At 50.8% G+C, this 19,222-nt stretch overlaps 1 protein-coding gene across 1 annotated transcript; it reads right to left on the reverse strand.

Moving 5' to 3' along the window:
• Positions 1 to 884: 884 nt before the first annotated feature.
• GASK1A (golgi associated kinase 1A) lies at positions 885 to 6,498 on the reverse strand (the record flags this gene model as incomplete). The annotated part of the gene is made up of 4 exons (XM_082302869.1): positions 885 to 1,095; positions 1,649 to 1,752; positions 2,029 to 2,151; positions 5,707 to 6,498. The coding sequence occupies 4 exons, from the start codon at positions 6,496 to 6,498 to the stop codon at positions 885 to 887; spliced, it is 1,230 nt and encodes a 409-aa protein (XP_082158995.1).
• Positions 6,499 to 19,222: the final 12,724 nt, after the last annotated feature.

The raw sequence follows: 19,222 nt of genomic DNA on the forward strand, positions 1-19,222 counted from the left end.
AATCCTGGGGAAGAGTTACGTGCAATTATGCCCAAGTGAGCAGCCAGGAGTGCTTTTCAGAAGTGGGGTAGTTTTGCCTTTCATCCCCTGACAGCAAAGGGAAAGAGTGAATGAGAGATTTAAGTCTTCAAATCCAACATTGAGAGCATGCCTTGGCAGCAGCCCAGGCCTACCAGGGTACATGCATGGATCATGGCACATGGCTCTCACCAGGGATGGTACCATGGGCTACATGAGGGCAGCTGCTGCCCAGTGCTGCTGAGCTCCAGGGTCCTGCCTAGTCCAGCTTCAGGCTTCAGTCTCCCCCTGCAGAAGAGGAGATGTGTGCCTGGGAGTAAGGCAGAGCTCAGCTCTAGTGTCTTGTCTTTGCTTAATCCACTTAGAAAGCTCCCCTCTGCTTTCCCCCTGCCTCTCTGCCTGGGATGTTTTGGAAATAGTGAAGGCATCATGAAAAAGCCCAGTACAAACCTGGAAAGGCTGCCAGTGACTTCTTCCACTGCTTCTTTAACTCTTCCCAGGGTCCCTGCCAGCTGTTCAACTGTCCAAGCCTCCAGCTTTCACAGTTGCTGTGTGTTTGTGTGTGTGTGAGTGAAGGCACTCAAAAAACCTCATGGATGTGCCCTTCCTTTGAAAATCCATGCTGATGGCTGTTGCCTTTCTCAAGCAGTTGTGGGTTGTCTTAGGAGACATCTCCTCCCCATCTTTCCTACTCCCTGTGATTCCATCTGCTTCTCCAGAGCATCCTACAAGGTGGGGGTGGGAAACACCTTGCAGAGAGCCAAGCACCAGCACGGAGCCTCACAACATCCATGCCGAGGGCATGAGGTCCATCCATGGCCGCTGGGATGTGCAAGGCAGGCACTGTGAGCCAGCCGGCGGTCGGTTCAGCGCGGCGAGTCCTCAAACAGCGTCAGGTTGTGCTCCCGGATGTGGCGGAGCAGGACGCGTGCCCGCCTGTCAATGGTGCGGAGCAGGGGTCTCAGCCCCTCGGCGCCGCCCTGACTCTCCCAGAGCTCTCGGTCCAGGCGCAGCGACTCCAGCAGAAGGCTTTGCAGTCTGCCCGACCGCAGCGTGGCCACCGCCGCCGCTGGGAAGCTGCAGTGGAGGAGCAGAAGAGACAGGGAGGGAAGGGGTTATCCGGGGAAGGCTGAGCAGAGAGGAAGGGAGCAGGGGGTCACTCAAGCAAAGATGCTTCAAGGGGAAATGCACATCTACCCAGAGGAACGCAGGATGAGGAGCCTCCTGATTAAAACTCTGCCCATGGTGAGCACACTGGATAGCTCCATCAGACACGGATCCAAACAAATTCCAAATCAAGAGGCCTCTAGCATGCCAAAATGCCTCATGGGCAATGGCGCAAGAAATGCTGAAATACCTGATTATTCATTATTTTTGTGCAGCTGCCAATTAAAGAGGGGAAATAGGCTTTGGAGCCTGCCATCAGCCATCCAGAGCAGGATAAAGAGTCTCAGGGCAGGGGCACATGGGATGCTTTTGTGGGCCTATGCCCCCACCCTGTTCTGGGTGGGAGGTGGCCCTGATTCACAGGGGTGGGCAGCCAGGAGTGGCAAGAAGGTGAGAACACACAGGGCTGCTGGACATCCCGTGTGTGCCAGCTCAGCCCTCGCCCAGCACTGCACATTGCTACCTGTCTATGCCTTGCAGGAGCCTGAAGTTGAGCTTCTCCTCGGGGTGCTGTGGCCTCCCCGCGTTGTCGATGAACACCAGGCGGGACGGCGCGCTCCTCCGGACCTGCCAGCAGGATGGGAAGGAGAAAGTCACTTACTGCAGAGAGCCACCAGTGTGGGGGTTTAGGCTGCTTCTTAATGCAGTGAGAAAGCCTGAGAGCATCTGGGGGAAAGCAGATGCCCAAGTCTAGGTCTCCCCATGCCCAGGCACACCTCCCACCAGTGACCCAGCATCACCATGGGACCTACATTCCCTTTGCTACCACCTCAGCCCTGCAAGTGCCTCCCAGGCACTTTCATGTTAGCCACAGAGCAGCCCTTGGACAGCAGGGAGACATACCAAGATGTGGACCAGGACCAGCTCTGCTGGATTCCGGCACTTCTCATGGAGCATCTCCTCCACACAGGGCTCAGAGGGATCTGGCTGAAACCCACAGCAGTAGCGGTCCAGGCGGTCATGAACCTGCAGGAGACATTTGGGAGCCTTAGCAGGGACACGTGCCTGGGGTGGGGAGGTCCTGTTGTGAGCTGTTCTTGTACAGAGGAAAATAAAACATTCCTAGGGATCCTCAGCAGATGTGCAATGGAAAAGCTGCATACGCTGGTGAGTGAGAGGAATGGAAGCACACATGCAAAACCCCTTTGGCATGAAGAAGGTGATGACAAAGGTGATGGTGACAGGCTTTTCGGATGCAGTTCAGATACCTGGTACCTCCACATTCTGTATCTGCACAGAGTGAAGGGGTTGTGCTTCCAGCTGAAATGAAGGGAAGACGTACATGATGATGAACGAATTAACAAAACCAGCAAAAGCACCCAAGGAAACCTAGAGTCTGAAACCTCAAAAAGAATTTATTTTTCCAAGTCTTGGTGCTTTGGATGATGGTTTCATCTGGTTCCTGCCACACATGCAACCTTTCATCCATCCCTATGGTAACCTGAGAAGCTCTCAATGGAAAGATGAATGGAAAAGTATCAGCAAAGGAAAAAGTGGCCTGTGCATACACAGAGCATGCCTGACATTTAAGTTGGGCCACAGTGACTTGTTTTAGCTACATTTCTGTTTAATCATTTGCAGGTGCTGCTAAGGCTCCATGTTGTCCAGGCTGTCAAACCTCCTGCTTCCCAGCCCAGTTCCCTGCAGAAACCCTGATGGTGCTTGGCAACTTCCAGTGTTTCAACCACACCCTTGGAGGAATGAAGGGCTTATAAAAGACATAAATCTCTGTCAGACCTGGCCTCAGTGTTTATGGAACTTCCTCAGCTTTGTCAGAAGCAGCTGGTACATCCTCTGGGGTGGTTTGTGGGGCAGACAGGACCTTGTTGGCTGTCAACAGACCTCCCCATGGCTGCGTGTTGACATGACCCTGTAGGGGAGCTGCCTCACCTCCTCCCGCTCTCGAGGCCTGTTTACAAAAAACCCTCCGAGAGATATATATATACTCCTTTAAATATATATAAAATATATATTAAATATAAATAGATATTAAATAGAAAATAGAAAATAAATCTATTTTGTGGTTGCAGCATGAAAATGTCCGACTTGCTGAATTGCTCAGTGTTGCTGGTGCCAGCCCAGGAGGCAGGGCTCAGGGTGCAGAGAGGCTCCTGGAGCCACTGGGAGGGCTGGAGCAGATCTCAGGTGAGCCAGAAGGGATCTACAGGTGACAATAAGACAGAAGCCAAGTGACCCACAGTGGCTGTCTATTGCCTTCACCCTGGTAATTAGCACAACTGAACAATTACAGGATGTACTTTGACAGAGAGTTCAGTCTGAACCCAAACACTGACCAAGCACTGGAGAAGATGCTGCAGGAAACACGAATTGTGATCTCCATGGCCATTCCATTCATAACCCTTTGAGAAGAAGGATTAGTCCCACACTGGAGCCTCTTAAACCTCTCTGTTTTCTGAAGTTTAATGAAGCACTCAGGTCAGTATTTCTCCATTGGGAGACACTCCAGTTAAAAAGGGCTTGAGCATCTTGTCACAAAACACATGGAAACAGAAGAAAATATCACATTTTGTCCACACATCTCCTTGATCTGCCTACTGGAAAGCTCAGCACGCCAGTTTCTCTCACCTGCTATGTAATTTTGCAGGCTGCACAGAAGGTGAAGACAACCTGAGATAACTTACAGGGACATTAAATAGGCTCAGCTCTCCACTCACCCACCCACAAGCACCTGTGAAATCAAGGGGGATTGGTGCTGGACCCGCAGAGGTGTGAGGTGGAGGCAGATCTGGTGTTCAAGTGAAGCCCCAGGAGAGGCATCAGATGGTTGTGGAAATGCTGAGAGTGCTCTGACATGCTGACAAGCCCTCCCTCTGCCAGCCCTTGCCTGATTTTTTTTGTATTAATTTCTTCTTTCCAGAGCTTAAACAGCCCTAATTCATGGGAATTTTGGTATTATTGCGAGAACACAAATACATGAGCCACACCTTGTCCCACCCAAGCTCAAACCCTGTGAGAAGCTCACCTTCAGCCACTCTTATGTCCACCTTGGGGCAGCCCCTTGTGTCTGACAGGTTTTTCTAGTTATGATTCAACCCCGGATGCCATCCCCTGGGGAAAGATTCCTTGCTCTCCCCCTGGCTCGGAAGAGGGTGTCCCAGGACAGGGATGTGGCTGCAGAGTTGATTTGCTTTTGACCCTCTTTAAAGAGCAGGACAAAGCCATCAGCAGTAGCCCCTTTTCTACCAGGCTCAGCATTTTGCTCCCAGTAAAACTTTGTGCATAGTGAGGGGTTCCCTTACAGCAAACACCAAGAGAAATCAACACAGAAGAAGCCCAATTTTAAGAGCAATTGGAGAAAGCTACCAAGATTTCAATGCCAATGTATAACAGCACTCAGATCTCACAACTTCTCCCTCCCCAGCAGGGGTGTGAGATGCTAAAGCCATTTCTGAAAGATGCTACTCCACTTCTGTAATATCCCACAGACTCTTTACCTTTATGTGACTTTTATGCATGGGAGGATTCCATTAGAATTATTGAGGAGAACCTGTGGATTGCCCTTGGATTTATCATTGCATTGTTTCAGCCCATGAAGAACTCTCCTTAGAGCTAGATACTTTCTCCTGCAGTCTTGGCCATTCCACTGCACTCAGTGGCATTTTGGCCTGGGGAAGGGAAAGGGATTGGTTAATCTTCTCATTTCTCTGGTTGTTTCAGCTAAAATATTTCCAAGCCCAGCCAGAACTGCTCCACCTCTGCCAGCCATAGTTGAGGTTATAAAGATTAATGGTCAGGCTTCACAAAAAGAAAAAAAACAAACCATAAAAAAGAGAAAGAATAAGGAGAACACATTTTATTAGTTTGGGTTTTTTTCTTTCTTCCTTTCATTCTTTTATATTAATACTAGCCCTTTCAGGCAGTTTTCCCTTGTCTGATAAGCAGCCCCCAGGTACCTAAACAGGCTTTCTTTTTCTGCACAGAAATCACTTCTGCCTTCTCACAGCTGCCCTCCAAGACCTGATAACTCTCTGGGATACTGTTGTAATCCCTCGTAGCAGCAGGGTATGATTTTCCAGACAGAAGATTAAGTACTATTAATGCCAAGGAGGAGGAAGGCAGTGCTGTCCAAAGGGGCAGGGCTCCTTATTCCCAGTGCCAGCAGCACATCCCTGAGGTTGGATGTGATGGGGCTGATGTAAGACATGCTGCTTGTCACTAGGGATGCCCTAGGGATGTCTCTAGGGATGTCCCAAGCCTCTCCAGCATCTGCACAAAATGAACAGCAGAAAGCTCGCCCACCTGAGGACAGACTCACCGCATCTGAAACCTGCCTGTGTTTCCCCTGCAAGTCCCAAACATGGACCATACTCAGGCCAAGTGCTTCTGCACACAGTTCTGCTGCTCCCCATTAGCTGACAAGTGAAAATAGATCCCAAAAAACCACAGCCTGTGACCCCACAGAGCAGAAGGAGACCACAGTCAGACAACAGAGATGCAGGCGCAGGGGAACCTGGGTGGCACAGCTGATGGGACAGGTGGCCTCAATCACCACAGCCCTACCTGGAGAAGAAAGTCAAAGAGGGCCAGGCGGCTCCACTCGCTGTGTGGGATGCTGGAGCAGGGAGCGTCCCTGGCCACCAGTGTCGGTCTGTGGGGCTGCAGCATCTCCTGGTACTGCAGCCATCCCAGGGCGCAGGAGTTCTGGTCATTGTTGGCATCCTCCAGGTGCTGGAGGTCAGGAGCCCACCAGATGATGGGGCGCGGGGCGCCGTCGGTGTAGCTGTAGGGCAGGAGGCGGCTGGTGAAGCGCCGGGCCACGGCAGGCAGGCTGCGGTTCAGGCCCAGCACCCTGTCCAGGTGGAAGGCCAGCACCTCATACAGGTCCCCAGGGCGCTTGATGAGCCCACAGCGCCCATCCTGGCAGTCTCCTTCTGGGCTGGTTGGAGTGACATCTCCCTTGGCATCCCCCATGGCACGCAGCCCCACCCGCATGATTTGCCCGTGGGCAGGGACGCGGGTTTTGGAGACCACGTGCCCACTGGACAGCAGCCGCATCTTCTGGAGGTCGTCAGCGGAGAGCCATGGGGGAGTGTCCCTCTCCACCCCCCGCTGCCTCCTGCTCCGGCCAGGGGCCTGCTCCTGCTGCAGGTGAGTGAGGGGCATGGGGAGCCTTTTTCTGTGGGCTTGTCCTCCAGAGAGGGGGGCAGCCACCTCCCTTGGGGGCCCTGGAGGGGACGAGGCTGGCAGCGGGAGCGGGGAGCAGGCCGGTGGTTGGGGCAGGTGGATGAGAGCCAGCAGGGCCAGGGCCAACAGCACCCCGACAGCCGCTGGGGCTGGGGGCTTCATCCCCATCCTTCGCCATGGTCGCTGGGCCTGTGGGGACAGAAAGGCGGAACGATGCTGGAGTGTTGCTGCAGGCAGGGTCCCCAACAGGGTTTGCATTTGCTTTAGAGAAGCAGCCCCTCTGCTTGTGTGATCCCTGAGAGAGGTATTCCACAAGCACTCGCTGCCTCCACAGCACTGTAGCGGGAGGGTTATGGCTGGTGCCGTGATTTGTGCCAGCAATAAGCTGCAGTCCCTTCAGAAGCAAATCAGGGCAAGGGCCCTGTGGGGAATGCCCGCACAGAGGTTGCCATGTCTGCAGTGCTGAGATACGGGATCATCCTATGGAAAATGAATTTTTCATGGTCAAATATTCTGCTTTAAAGACTCAAGAAATTTAAAAACAAAAACAAACAAGAAACCCCCAAAACAACAACAAAAAAAAAACCCCAGAGCAAATTCCTGTCTAGATGTGAACACTTTCCAGTTCCTAAGACCTTACTCTGGGCATCCTCACTGGTTCCTATCCTGGTTGCACACTGAACCCATAGCTTGGATATCTCAATATGTGCCGAGACAAGGCCTCTGGAGCTCTGCCCATCGCTGTGTCTGGCAAAAGCAAGGCAGCTCCAAGTGTCAGTCAGGACCTGTGACTGTCTGTGTTTTAAAAAAAGGATGCAAACTCCTGCAGGGCTGGAACATCTCCCCTATGAAGACAGGCTGAGAGAGCTGGGTTTGTTCAGCCTGGAGAAGACAAGGCTCTAGGGAGAACTTACAACACCTTCCTGGTACCTATAGGGGCCCACAAGAGAGCTGGAGATAGATTTTTCACAAGGGCATGGAGTGACAGGACAAGGAGTAATGACTTTAAACTGAAAGAGAGTAGGTTTAGATTAGATATTAGGAAAAAATCCTCAGCTGTGAGAGTGTTGAGGCATTGAAACAGGTTGCTCAGATAAGCTGGGAGGTCCCATCCTTGCAGTGTTCAAGGCCAGGTTGAATGAAACTCAGAGCAACCTGGTCTAGTGGAAAGTGTTCTTGCCCATGACAGGTGGGTTCAAATTAGATATCTATAAGGTTCCCTCCAACCCAAACCATCTTACAGGTCTATGATATGATCTGTGCTATATGTGAAACCTAAAGTATTCTGATTCCCAGCACTAAGGAGCTGCCTTTAAACATGTACTACCAGCTTTTGCTGTCTATACCTTTATACACACAGCTTTTTTTCACTCCTTTTAGTTACATTTTCTACTGTGACGTGACTTCAATAATATATGGGCTGGAAAGGCAGCTACAAGTAAACACTGTGCAAGCCTCCCTGCACTGCTAAATTTGTATTTCCCCTTTGGCCTTAAGCAACCCCATGCATATGGCGCTGGGGCTGCCCTAAGCACAGGACATTCCCATTTAGGCTGAGCTGGAGGGCAGCGGTGGGGCGGCACTGTGAGATTCTTCAAGCCAATCCACTCACTGGAGCATGCTGCACCCATGCCTCATTCACCCAGGTTTGGGCAGCTTCACACACTTCAGAAGGCCAGAGCCACAAAAAGCACCTTGGTGCCATTTCTCTGCTTTCAACAGGTATTTCCAAGTGGCTCAAACCCACACTGGAAGTCAAGGCAATGGTCAAGTGGATACATATTTTTGCAATTATTTATTTTGGAAGCACAAGTATATCCATGGCAGACACAGTGGGACAATGTATTGCCAAAGAAGGGATAAGAGACTGTTTATAAGAGGAAAAGCTTGAAAAAAAAGAGCTAAAAAGCTGGGGAGGTGAGAGCCAGCAGCCAGAATGACTTCCAGAAAGCAGCTGAGCAAGCAGAAGCATTTCCAGCCATGGGGCTTTTAGGACCACAGGCTCCCACTGACCGCAGGGACCCACCACCAGCCCAACTCCTGCCCCAAGAGCAGCTGCCACAGGCAACCCCAGAGCATGAGCTTATGAGTTGACACAGCACTATCCTAAAATCCACCAGGGTTCATGCCCTCACCTTGGGGAGACTGCTTCAGACAGCTTCCTGGTGAGGAGCCACATCCCTTGCAAAGACACTGCATCAGCTGAGATGGGTAAGAGGAGCCACCGCCTCACTGGCCTCAGCCACAGGGGTGTTCCTTCTATGCCTCTCTTTCAAGGACTGAGCAGATTTAATGCAGTTTATAAGAGCTATTGATGGTGCACTTGGAGTGATTCAGCTTTATAGCTCTCACTTAATTGCTTCTCTCCCAGAAATACAATGTAGTGCAGCAAAATATATCTGCTGGGCTGAATCCTTTGTTCAGACAGGGCTTACACCAGCCTCTGCCAGGAACCAGGGGCTGTCTGGTACAGGGCTTTGGGACCTACCGGGGGACCCCTGCTTTATCTCTTCCCAGACTGGAAAGGACCTAGTCCAGGGTAAGACTGTCCAGAGAGGGCTGTCCTGTCCTAGATCACAGCAGGCTTATTCAAGGCTTGGCATTAACTGTCCCAGGCATCAAACTACATGGCTAAATCATTGGCTTAGGTGCCTTTCTGGGGAGGGCATGAGCATGAGCACCCTCAAGTACCCTGAGGGGCAGCAGGACTTCTGTCAAGCAGCTGGTTGTGATGCCTCTCCAGCTCTCTCCCACTTGGATGGGATAATGATTTGCTGTGGAACCACAGCCGACACCAACTGACACAGGCAAACACCCAAGCTCAGCTACTCGAAACCTTCATGCCCCAGATTTCAAGCAAATTCTGTAGAGTGCAGACACACATTCTTTCCCAAACACCTGCAATTCCCATCTGGCCTCCTGAGCAAGAGTTTAGGGGAGGTGCAAAGTCTAAATCCTAGTTTAACCATAGTAAAATAGCTCTGTGGCATATAAAGAGCTGATCCTGGTATCCTGATACCCATACTCCTTTCAAATCATCACTGTAAATGCCTCACAATCTGTTCCTCTGGCCTCAAAGTATGCTGAATTAACAGAAGTGATATCTATGGAATTAATCCCAAAGGGTAGGGTTAACTGTAAATCTCAGTGTTCCCATCTGCATCCAGCCAAGTCTCTTCCCAATCCATGCTTTCTTGGGCATGTTTTCCCAGCATGTCCCCTGTCCCACCCCTCTAGAGAGACACAGCCCATCCCACTCTCACCAAAAACCCCTGTAACCCTTTTCTTCAGCACGGAGGATTTTCAGGGTGACTGGTTTTGTTATCCAGCTGATAATAATCCTCTGGTTGCTTATACCATCCCTGGATATCTAAAAAACCTGGCTGCCAATACTTCCAGTATCCTGGGGGGAAAATGCATGTGGGAGCCACATGGAGAACCTTCAAAACACTGCAGGAAAAATCCTTTTTAACCCACAGCCAGAGACCAGAGTATGCCAAAGGGATGGCAATGATTGACGGGCTTTTAATGTCAAGTCCATTTACAGTCCAAGTGGTTAAGGAATCATTATTGTCCAAACCCACTTTGTCTTCCTTGTCAGTAAGCTCGGGTTTGGGCACCACAAGTTAGAGCCTCACCGCTTTCCCATCCTAAACTTGAAACCCCGGGCTGCAAAGTTGGGTGAGGGCCAGTGCAGGCTCCCTTTCCCAGCACCGTTCAGGGTTTCCCTGCCACATCAACAACAGAAAGAAACAAAAAAGGTGCAAGTACAGTCTCTGTGTTATTTCTGGCACTTGATACTGCAAATTTAATAATAACCTAGGTGATAAAACATTGCAGAAATAATACTGTATTTACAAGCCCTGGGTAAATACTTTTCCAAAGAGTCTTTCTCTGAGCCCTGCTGTAAAAAATTGCTGCAGTTTAAGCTATGGCTTCGATTCAGCCCGAAATGCAAACCATACGTACAGCTCTGCTTTGCCAGGCTGACATACTGACAGTACAGCATGTCTTTGCGAAAAATTAGGTCCTTTTCCCAGCAGGCAAAACCCATAAAAAGGCTTAAGAGAGGTACTACTTGTTCCAGGATGCCAATAAGTAAATAATATATACTCTCACTCATCAGAGGGACACACAGCACAGCCCAGGCTCAGAAGGCACAGTGGAGAGCTGTGCAGCTTTGACGCTAGGAGATAAAACTTTCTAAGTGTAGTTGGGAGTGAGGTGGGGGAGGATTATCCTTGACATTGTATTCCCAGGATGCTTGAACCTTGGCAGGATTTGAAGCAGAGAAGCCTGTTTTCAATTCCTTCTCAAAGTGCATCAAATTGGCTTTGTCGAGCTTGAAAAAGAAGAAAAACAAACCCCAAACTTCATTATCCAAGAATGTAAGAAACAGCCCTGAGACCAGAAAGATGCCACGGAAATACGTGGCTCTTGAAAACTGGATTGATTCCTGCTTTTCTCTGGCATTCAAAAGAGTGCTCCTGCCCCTGCGCCGGCACTGCAAGACCCCTCCAGCAGTAAATCCCACTGTCCCAAAGAGGTGCTCAAGGAAGCCAGGATGGCTCAGCCGTGGCCATGTCACTCTTGGCCACCTGCCTGCCGTAGACTCCCAAGCTCAGACGACTTTGCCAAAAGCAACCTTGCTGATGAGCAGGTTAAAGGCAGGCCTGTGCATTTATCTGGGTGCACACTGAGCGGGGTGCGCTCTGCATGGTGGGTGCAACACACAGGGCTGTGCTCACCCTCCCAGCTCCGTGCTCGCTGCCCGCCCAATGAACCGCAAAACAGCCTGGGCAGCAGGAGGTGCAGCCTGCCGTGACCAGTTTTAACAAAGACTGCTTGAAAAACCAGTGGGAAACCTCCTCTGCCTGCCCCCCAGCTCTGGGAACGTCTCCAGAGCCTTGCACCCACACATGGTGCTTGCAGCAGCTCCCAGTGCAATGGGAGAGCAGGCACGTCAATCAGATCTGGGAGTGGATCAGCCTCTTCTTTTTCATATTGTGCAGGGGGTTTTCTTGGTTTGTAAAGGGCATGGCATATGGGCTGGAGACCCATAACCGTGGTGAGGACATGGAAGGAGACAAAACCTCTCCATCCCTGGAGTGACTCTGGGCAAGTCTGAGCAGAAGGAAATCCTTGGCAGCGTCCATCGCCCATCATTCAAGTGCCTAAGTGCCTTCCTATATTATCCTGCTATGGGAAGATAGATGGCTCACAGAGGGGGAATTTACTATAGACAGCTATTAAATGATGATTGCCAGTCCCAAAGGTCCCTCTGGCTTAGTCAGAGTGGCTCCCCAGGAGGGTAGGCCTGCTGTGCACCCCCAGCACATGGGGACAGCTCCACCAACACTCACCTGCACCCACATCGCCACAGGGCTTGAAGAATAAACAGCTCTTCATCTCGCCTCATTATCCATCAAAGTGGCTGCAATTCCTAGCAGACCCACACCAACTTTGTGTCTGGGGTTTTTTCCTTCAGAATTGCAGGTTTTTTCCTTAAAAATGCCCTTCCAGAGGGGAGAACCATGACCCCACTGCATTTTGGCACTCTGTGGACACCCTGAAGACCATCCTGCTTGGCTCCAGGATGGGGATGTGGCAGGTAGGTCATGCCTGTCTGCTCAAGGTGCTCCTCTGGCCCCACTTCCACATGTTACCCCTCACAAGTGGCTTGGGAAGCTGAAGCCAGGCACTGGGAGGGGGACTGCTCCCATAAAGCCTATGAAATGGAGTCACAGCAAACACTGGGTCAGCTGAAGCTGGGGAGATGGAAATGTGACACATCACCACATGGTACTGGGTCCTTCCCTGCAGAGTCAGCAAAGTCCTCGGAGCTGGCACACAAACCTTCCCAGCAACATGTCCAAAACCAAACCAGAAAATGACCAAGTTAAATTGCCTGGGATGAAACCTTACAACATGCTGCACTTTGCTAAATTTTGGACAGTCTGCAAAATCTCTGGGTAATTTTTAGCCTAAGTGGGAGACAAGCGCGCTTGGCACTAGCAGAGGGCAGCACTCTGGCAGCAGCACAAAGGGATGAAATGTGTTTGCACCGTTCAGTCTGAGCACTGACTTCAAAGGGGTGGTGCCAACATACCCCCTTTAACTTCTCAAATCATGTTGCCTTCACAGTTCTTCCCAGTTATCACTGACAGCCTTGGGGCAGCAAATTATAAAAACCTGGAAACCTTCAAGCTCCACAGCCTCCCTCTAGTAATAACCTGACATGTCTTTGGCTCTAGGCCCTGCATCAGCCCCTTGAAATTTTTGCTTCCCAGGGATGAAATGTCCTGTTTCTTGCTCTAAACTTCCCACCCAGACTGACTATTTCTGTTTTTTGGGAGGCCCCTTGCCCTGGAGGTTCTTTGCTGCACAGCCATAGGCTGAGCACAGCCCCTTCTCGTACATCCATCGTCTGGAGGACCATTTTGAACAAAATCTTCAGCCATAGCTGTAAGGTGCTCTGTTTAACAGTGCTATTCCCATTGCGCTGACTGCTCCCAGTTGAATTAAGGACCAAAGAAGTACAGCAGAAATATGGACTTGTAAACTCCTTGCCCTCTCCAGGCATAGCTTACAAGAGTGGCAAGACTCCCAGTATCCCAAATGTCCTGTTCAACATCTCTGAAGATGGAAGACCTGGAGCAGGAGACAGAGGACACACCTTGAAGGAAACAGATGGCCAGCACCTGGCTGGAGGACTCCACAACATTGGGTGTAGTTGGTGCAGTCAAGGTCAGGGCTGCTGCTTGGGGGAACCCAGAGAGGACACACACCTCGTCCTGCACCTGGTGTGGACTAAAGCCCTGCAGGGTACCAGCAGGGACTTACTTTTCCTGTGATGACACCGTCCTTACCCCAAAATCATGTGATTTTCCCTGAGCAAAGGGAAAGATTCATAATTCTCCTCACTCCCACTGTGTAAATCTCAGCTTGCAGACAGTTAATACTCAGCTCTATGAGGAATGGACAGAGAGTTTTTCATCCTGGTGCTATGTACAGTGCAGCTCAGGATCACTCTGGTTTAATCCCAGAAGTCAACAAAAAGCACCACAAAAATAAACAGTCTCCAGAATGCCACACTTCTTAAAGTAAGCAAACTAAAAGCTTTCACATGCCTCATCCTTCTCCTATTTAAGTTCAGAGTCAGGGCTTTTACTGCAGCATCTTGCACTTAGCTGGATCTTCTACTTCTTGCAGACACATCTCCCCAGAGATTGATGGCAGTCTTGCAGGTTATGTCACTGAGATGCACAGGTCTGCTGCCATTTGCATGTGCAAACATCTCCATTACTTTTCACCACTAGAAGTGATATCAGCCTGCACCCAAATCATCCAGATCACGGAGGACCTGAAAGAGCATCTCATGTTCACAGACAACAGTGAGGACCTGGACAGCCCTTAATGCACAACTGTCCTGCTATCCTCATGGGACAAGGGAAGTCCCCCTCATCTTCCATCCTCTCCCTCTGCTCATTCCTCTAACCCTCACACTTACATGAGAGCAGCACAACCTAGAAATTCCTGGCAGGGATGTCAAGGAGGTAGAGAAGCAGTTTTGGGCGGCTGTTGCTCCCTCACTCCACCACTGCTGTGCAGGATCCTGCCAGGTTTCCCTTTTCCCCCTCCCCTCGTCCCAGTTTCCCGGCCAGCCTGTTGCACTCAGCTCCATAAGTTTTCAGAGCAGCTTTCCCATCTGCCTGCTGAACCAGCAAGTAGGGGGCCCCTTCCCCAGCGAAACAGATGTGGCTTGCCTTTGTGCAACATCTGCGCCTCATGCCCCGCTCATTTTAAACAGTCTTGCCTTTGTTTGTGAGGGGTTGTACAGGGGATGCTTTGGAGGAGGGCAGCAGCCTGTGGCCTGTGGGCTGGACTCCTACCCTTCAAGTCCCACACATCAACTGCCTCCAACCCCCTGAGTTTCTTCTGGGGAAGAAGAATATGCTTTGTTCCCGTGGCATTCTGGAACTTACAGTCCTGCTCCTCAGCACTTCGGTTCCAGCCACAGCCCACAGCTCACACTGATGATTCCTTTGGGATTTCCAAACCCAGGGATGTAAGAGCTAGAATCTGGGAGCCATGGACCCCCTTCTTCACAACTCCCCTCACCCCAGTGGCTTCTCTTGCTGCACCTCTGGGCTGCTCACCAGCTCTGGTTTGGCAATCCCAGTGGGGCTGTGCTGCTGTGGCTCCTCCACATGTAACAGAGGCAAAGAGCCGAGGTGCTAGATAACCATGTCCCTCTTGCAATGTGTTCTGTATTCAATATGGGGAGAAATACATTACAATAAAATCACATTTTATTTCCTCTTGCTCTTGATGAGTTTGCCAATCTTGCTCATGAGTGCCTGGAATGCTGCTAAAACTCTCACACATTCTGGCATTTGGTTCAGTTTTATTTATTTTACTGGGGATCATGTTTTTTCTATATTTTGTGGAGGAGGGATTTTGATCCACTTATTTTCAGTTTTCATTTCTAACCAGTGGACCAGCACCAGGGAACAGGAATGCTTGTTTGGTGCCCAGTGGGGGCTCACAAAACCCTCCTTGGGGTGTTGGCAAGGAGTAGCACTGGATTTCCTAGGTGGAGTTTCAGTGGAGGTTGCCCAAGTCAGACAGTTGGTTTCCCTGAGCTGACTGTCAGGTTTTCTCCCCTCTTGGAGAGCAGGAAAGTGCATTCGTAGGATTCCAAAGGGGAGGGAGAAGGAGGAGGACAGCGGGGCCTTTCAGCCCTGTGGGCTTTCTTCAAAACAGAATTGTTCATACCAGCCCTGGCCTCAGCTGCAGAAAGGTAACCCTATTTTCCTCCCATTAAGCCATTACATCTGAAAGAGAAAAAAAGAGGAAGAAAACTGCTTGCCATTTGGCTCTGAGTGCTGCCTGTGTCGCACAGACCTCGTCCTGGGAAAAGCCTGCTGGCAGCCACCCCCCAGCCCGCTTCTTCTCCTAGCAAAATCCATGGGTGAGCAAGCAGAGCAAACATGGTACAAGCATTGGTGCAGCCAGGCTCACAGAAAAGGGGCTTTTCCTTCAGGGCAAGGCAAGTAGCTGCAGGTGGACTGGAGTTATTGAGCATTGGAAATGGAAGGGGTAATTGAGGCATTTGGAATCTATGCCAGAGAATTAATACAGTGTAATCAGCCCCTCATATTCAGACTGCCTCATACTAGGCAAACGACAGAGCAACTGGAAACTACTCGCTGGCAGATTTTGAAGCCAGAAGAAAGAAGATGTTTCTGTAATGCAGTCATCCCCCAGCACTCTCTGCCGCGGCAGGTCGGGCATGTGCAGCAGCCAGATCCAACAAGAAGCCGGCTGCAAGCGTGCTCTCCATACCCACAGGGGAGCTCAGAGCTGGCATCCCTCTGGCTTTCTGCAAGGGGTCACCCTCCTGGTGAGTTTGAAAGGAGTCAAAAATCATCTTGAGCATTTTGTTTGGGGTTATGCTGCAAATGAAGCAACAAGGTGATCAGCTTAGGGCATAGCCTGGATTTATTCCTCATGACCTGATGGTCATGCCTACAGATGCTCAGAGCAAACCCTGATGATGGGCAAAATTAAAGCAGTCAATGCAGGAGCTCACAAAGTCCTTTCACAAAGGGGAAAGGACTGCAGAAGCAGACCTTCCCTTTCCAAGGCAAAATGGAAATCCTGGCAAAAAGTGAATACCCCACTCTCACATGAAGGACCACACCAGGTACCTGGCTCAGGCTGTACATGCTTTGAAATGCCTCATAGCGAAGGCTCGTACAGAAAAATGTTACTGCAGACAAAAGGTTGGTGTGGGGAGAGTTGCCTTGCTTTTCCCTTTGATGGGGAGGAGTTATCTCCAGACCCAAAATGGGTGACATGAGCCCCAGTCTTGTCTATTTTTCCTGCTGCTGAAGTTCATTAATTAAGAAAACCAAAGCTGCCTATACAAACTGTAGGATGGAAAGTGTAAAGCATGACACTAGTGTCCCCCATGCACACACACTCACACACTCCAGTGAAGGCTGGCACAGCAGCATTGTCCCCAGAGAGGCTCCAAGTCATCAGCACACTCTCAAGGACATAAAAATGCTTCAGTGACACAAATGACCAGTCTCTGGCAGCAGCACCAGGCACCTCTTTCAGCTCATCCATCACAGGTTTGCAATCCCTGCCCAACACAAGCTGTGCAAGGGTTGAGGTGGCAAAGCAGGAACAGAGTCCCCTGCCCCAGTGCAAACTCGCTGGCATGACAGCCCCCTGTCTCCCGGTGAGGCAGTGGTAACAGGGCATGGGGGGACCATCCCAGCTCAGCTGATGCATGCTTGCTCAGATGGGTCTGCCAAGGGATGTTCCAAACTGGAGCACTAAAACTAGTTGACATGAAACACCACCCTAAGGTTTGGAACATGCTACAGATGTGGATAAGCCTTCTAATGCTGGGGAAGCACAACATTTCTTGGGAGGGATGTGAAGTTTTCCCTTGCCAAACTGGTTGACTTTGTGGCTTTTTGATGAAAATGCTATGCTTTGTCTGGACCAAAGAGAAAGCACAGAGCAGCTCTTTGTGATCTCCATCTGCACTTTACTGCCTCCTCTCCATGCTCTTCACCTGCTTGAAGCAGTGCCACCTGGACACTTAGAAGAGGTGGGTTTTGGCTGAGGGAGTGTAATCACCCCCCTGGCTGACAGCAGTGGTTTAGCTACAGCAGCCCCAGGCACTGCCTTTATGGGCCTCCTGACAATCTGCTTTGTCCATCCCTAGTGCATTTCTCCAATCTGCCTGGTCCATCCCTAATGCTTTTAAGGACAGACGTGCTGTAGTGCTTCCCTGCCTTGCTTGCCTCACCATGCTCTGACCCTCTGAGTGGTCCCGCTCAAGCTGTCCCCAGGATGGAGACATCCAGGATACCCCGTTGTACCTCATCCCATGGGGCTGGTGTCCCTGGGCAAACCCAGCGTTGTTTCCCACTACCAGCTCAGCAAGGAAACCCCTAAATCCTACCATGTCTCGCAGCAGCAGCCGACGCACTCCTCCTCATGTGCTTCACCGCCTGTGGGTGACACAGCACACGGTCACCACCTGAGCCGGGTGCCGGCCGCCTGTGGCACTTCCATACGACACCAGGAACCCACACAGAACACAAAAATTTAAAACATAGCAAAAAACCAAACCAAAACAAACAAAAAACAAAAACCCAAAAGCAAACAAACAAAAAAACCAAACCAAAACAAAAAATTATCCAGCAACTAATCAGCCCGCTTCCTCTCCCCAAGCCATTAATCACGGCCGGGGGCTGTCACCCAGGGGTGCCCCTCGGGCTGTCCGCAATCCCCGCTGCCCAGCTCCGCACTGCAGGGGCTGCTGGGTTCCTGTCACCACACGCCAGCGGGTGCCTCCGCTCCCCCTGGGCGGGAGGACACCCTGCGAACTTCAGCTGTGAGTTTTCAAACTCTGCCTCGTCCCAGACCCACCTCCCTGTGGGGAGGGGAGTGGAGAGGCTGGGAAGGGAGGAGAAGGCATTTGAAAAGTCTCTTTTTCACAATAAAAGCCCTTCTTGCCGCTTTTTTTTTTCTGGTTTTTTTTTTTTTTGCCCAACACTAAGGGCCAGTTTGAGCCAGAAGGAGATGAAGATACATGAAGAACACGTTTCTCCCAAGCCCCTTTGTTGCCAGTGGCCCTGGTGCCAGCCAAGTAGAGGGACCACTAGAGTCCCAGGGACCACAGTGACCCCAGAGCCAGGAAAGTGAACCAGAGGTCTGCTCATGAGTGCCCAAGAAAATGCTCTTTACAGGTCTTTATTAGCTTTTTTTTTTTTGGCCTTTCAGTAATGGTCCAGCAAAGAGCTGTGCCACATCAGTGCCTGGAGTGGGTGCAGACCTGGGAGAAGATTTCTTATCTGCCTAAAAGGTATTAATGCATTAATACCATTTTTAGGGTGCTCAGGCACCTGTTTTCTGGGGCCCACAGTGCCTGCAGGCAGCCAGGAGAGGGGCACAGGGGACGAGGACCCTCACCACACCCACCAGTGCAGACTGCAGCATGCTGAGCCCTGCAGTGCCCAACACAGTCCCCCCACCCAGCACCTGGTGTAGGGTGCATCCTAAGTGCCTTTTCCTCAGGCCCCTGGGAGAAGAGGGTCTGGAGACATTGCTTTGGAAAGCAGTGTGTTTCAAGAGCCCTCCATGGCCAAACAGGGTGCACAGGCAGCTGCCAGGCTGCAAAGCATTTTTTTGTTTCATATAACTTTCCCATTCCAGCCCTGGACTGTGGCCAAGCAAAATCCATCAGTCCCTCACCATGGCAGGTGACACCACCAACTGCTTCAGCCTCAACCAGCCCAGCCTGGGGACAGGAGGAAACCCTCTGTCTCAAGTGTGGGGGCTTTCCAGCTCCCTGATGTGTGCAACTACCTCCTCTAGGAGACCATAAAACAAACCAGGTAGATCAGCATTGCTCTTTACTGATACTTGTGTTTTTAAAAAATCTGATAAAGGCACAATACTGGCTTTTGTGAGGTATAATGAAGATATGGTGGTCTAAAAAGAGAGGAGGATGAGACTGAGGGAACCTGGGCCAAGTCACTTGACCAAGGCAGCACAGGGGGGCAGTGACAGACGCAGGAGAGGCTCCTGTGTCCCCAAACCCTCTTCTAGCTCACTGACCATGCATGGTCCACAGTGACATTTCACAAGGTGATGCAACACAGTGGGTGTAAACAGTGATGGCAACTCAGTGCTCTCGCCCAGTGTGCTCTTGTGCCAGTCCCAGTGCCCCAGGGCCTTCATACCCTCCTGGCTCACTGAGTACATCTTATTTTAATATGGTACATCTCCCTACTCCTTCCACTGCTACTCAAAACTATAGCTAAGAAAAGAAGTGGTTTGAAGGTTACACATAAAAGCAGTG

Source organism: Coloeus monedula (genome assembly GCF_965178545.1).
Source record: "Coloeus monedula genome assembly, chromosome: 1".
NCBI lineage: Eukaryota > Metazoa > Chordata > Aves > Passeriformes > Corvidae > Coloeus > Coloeus monedula.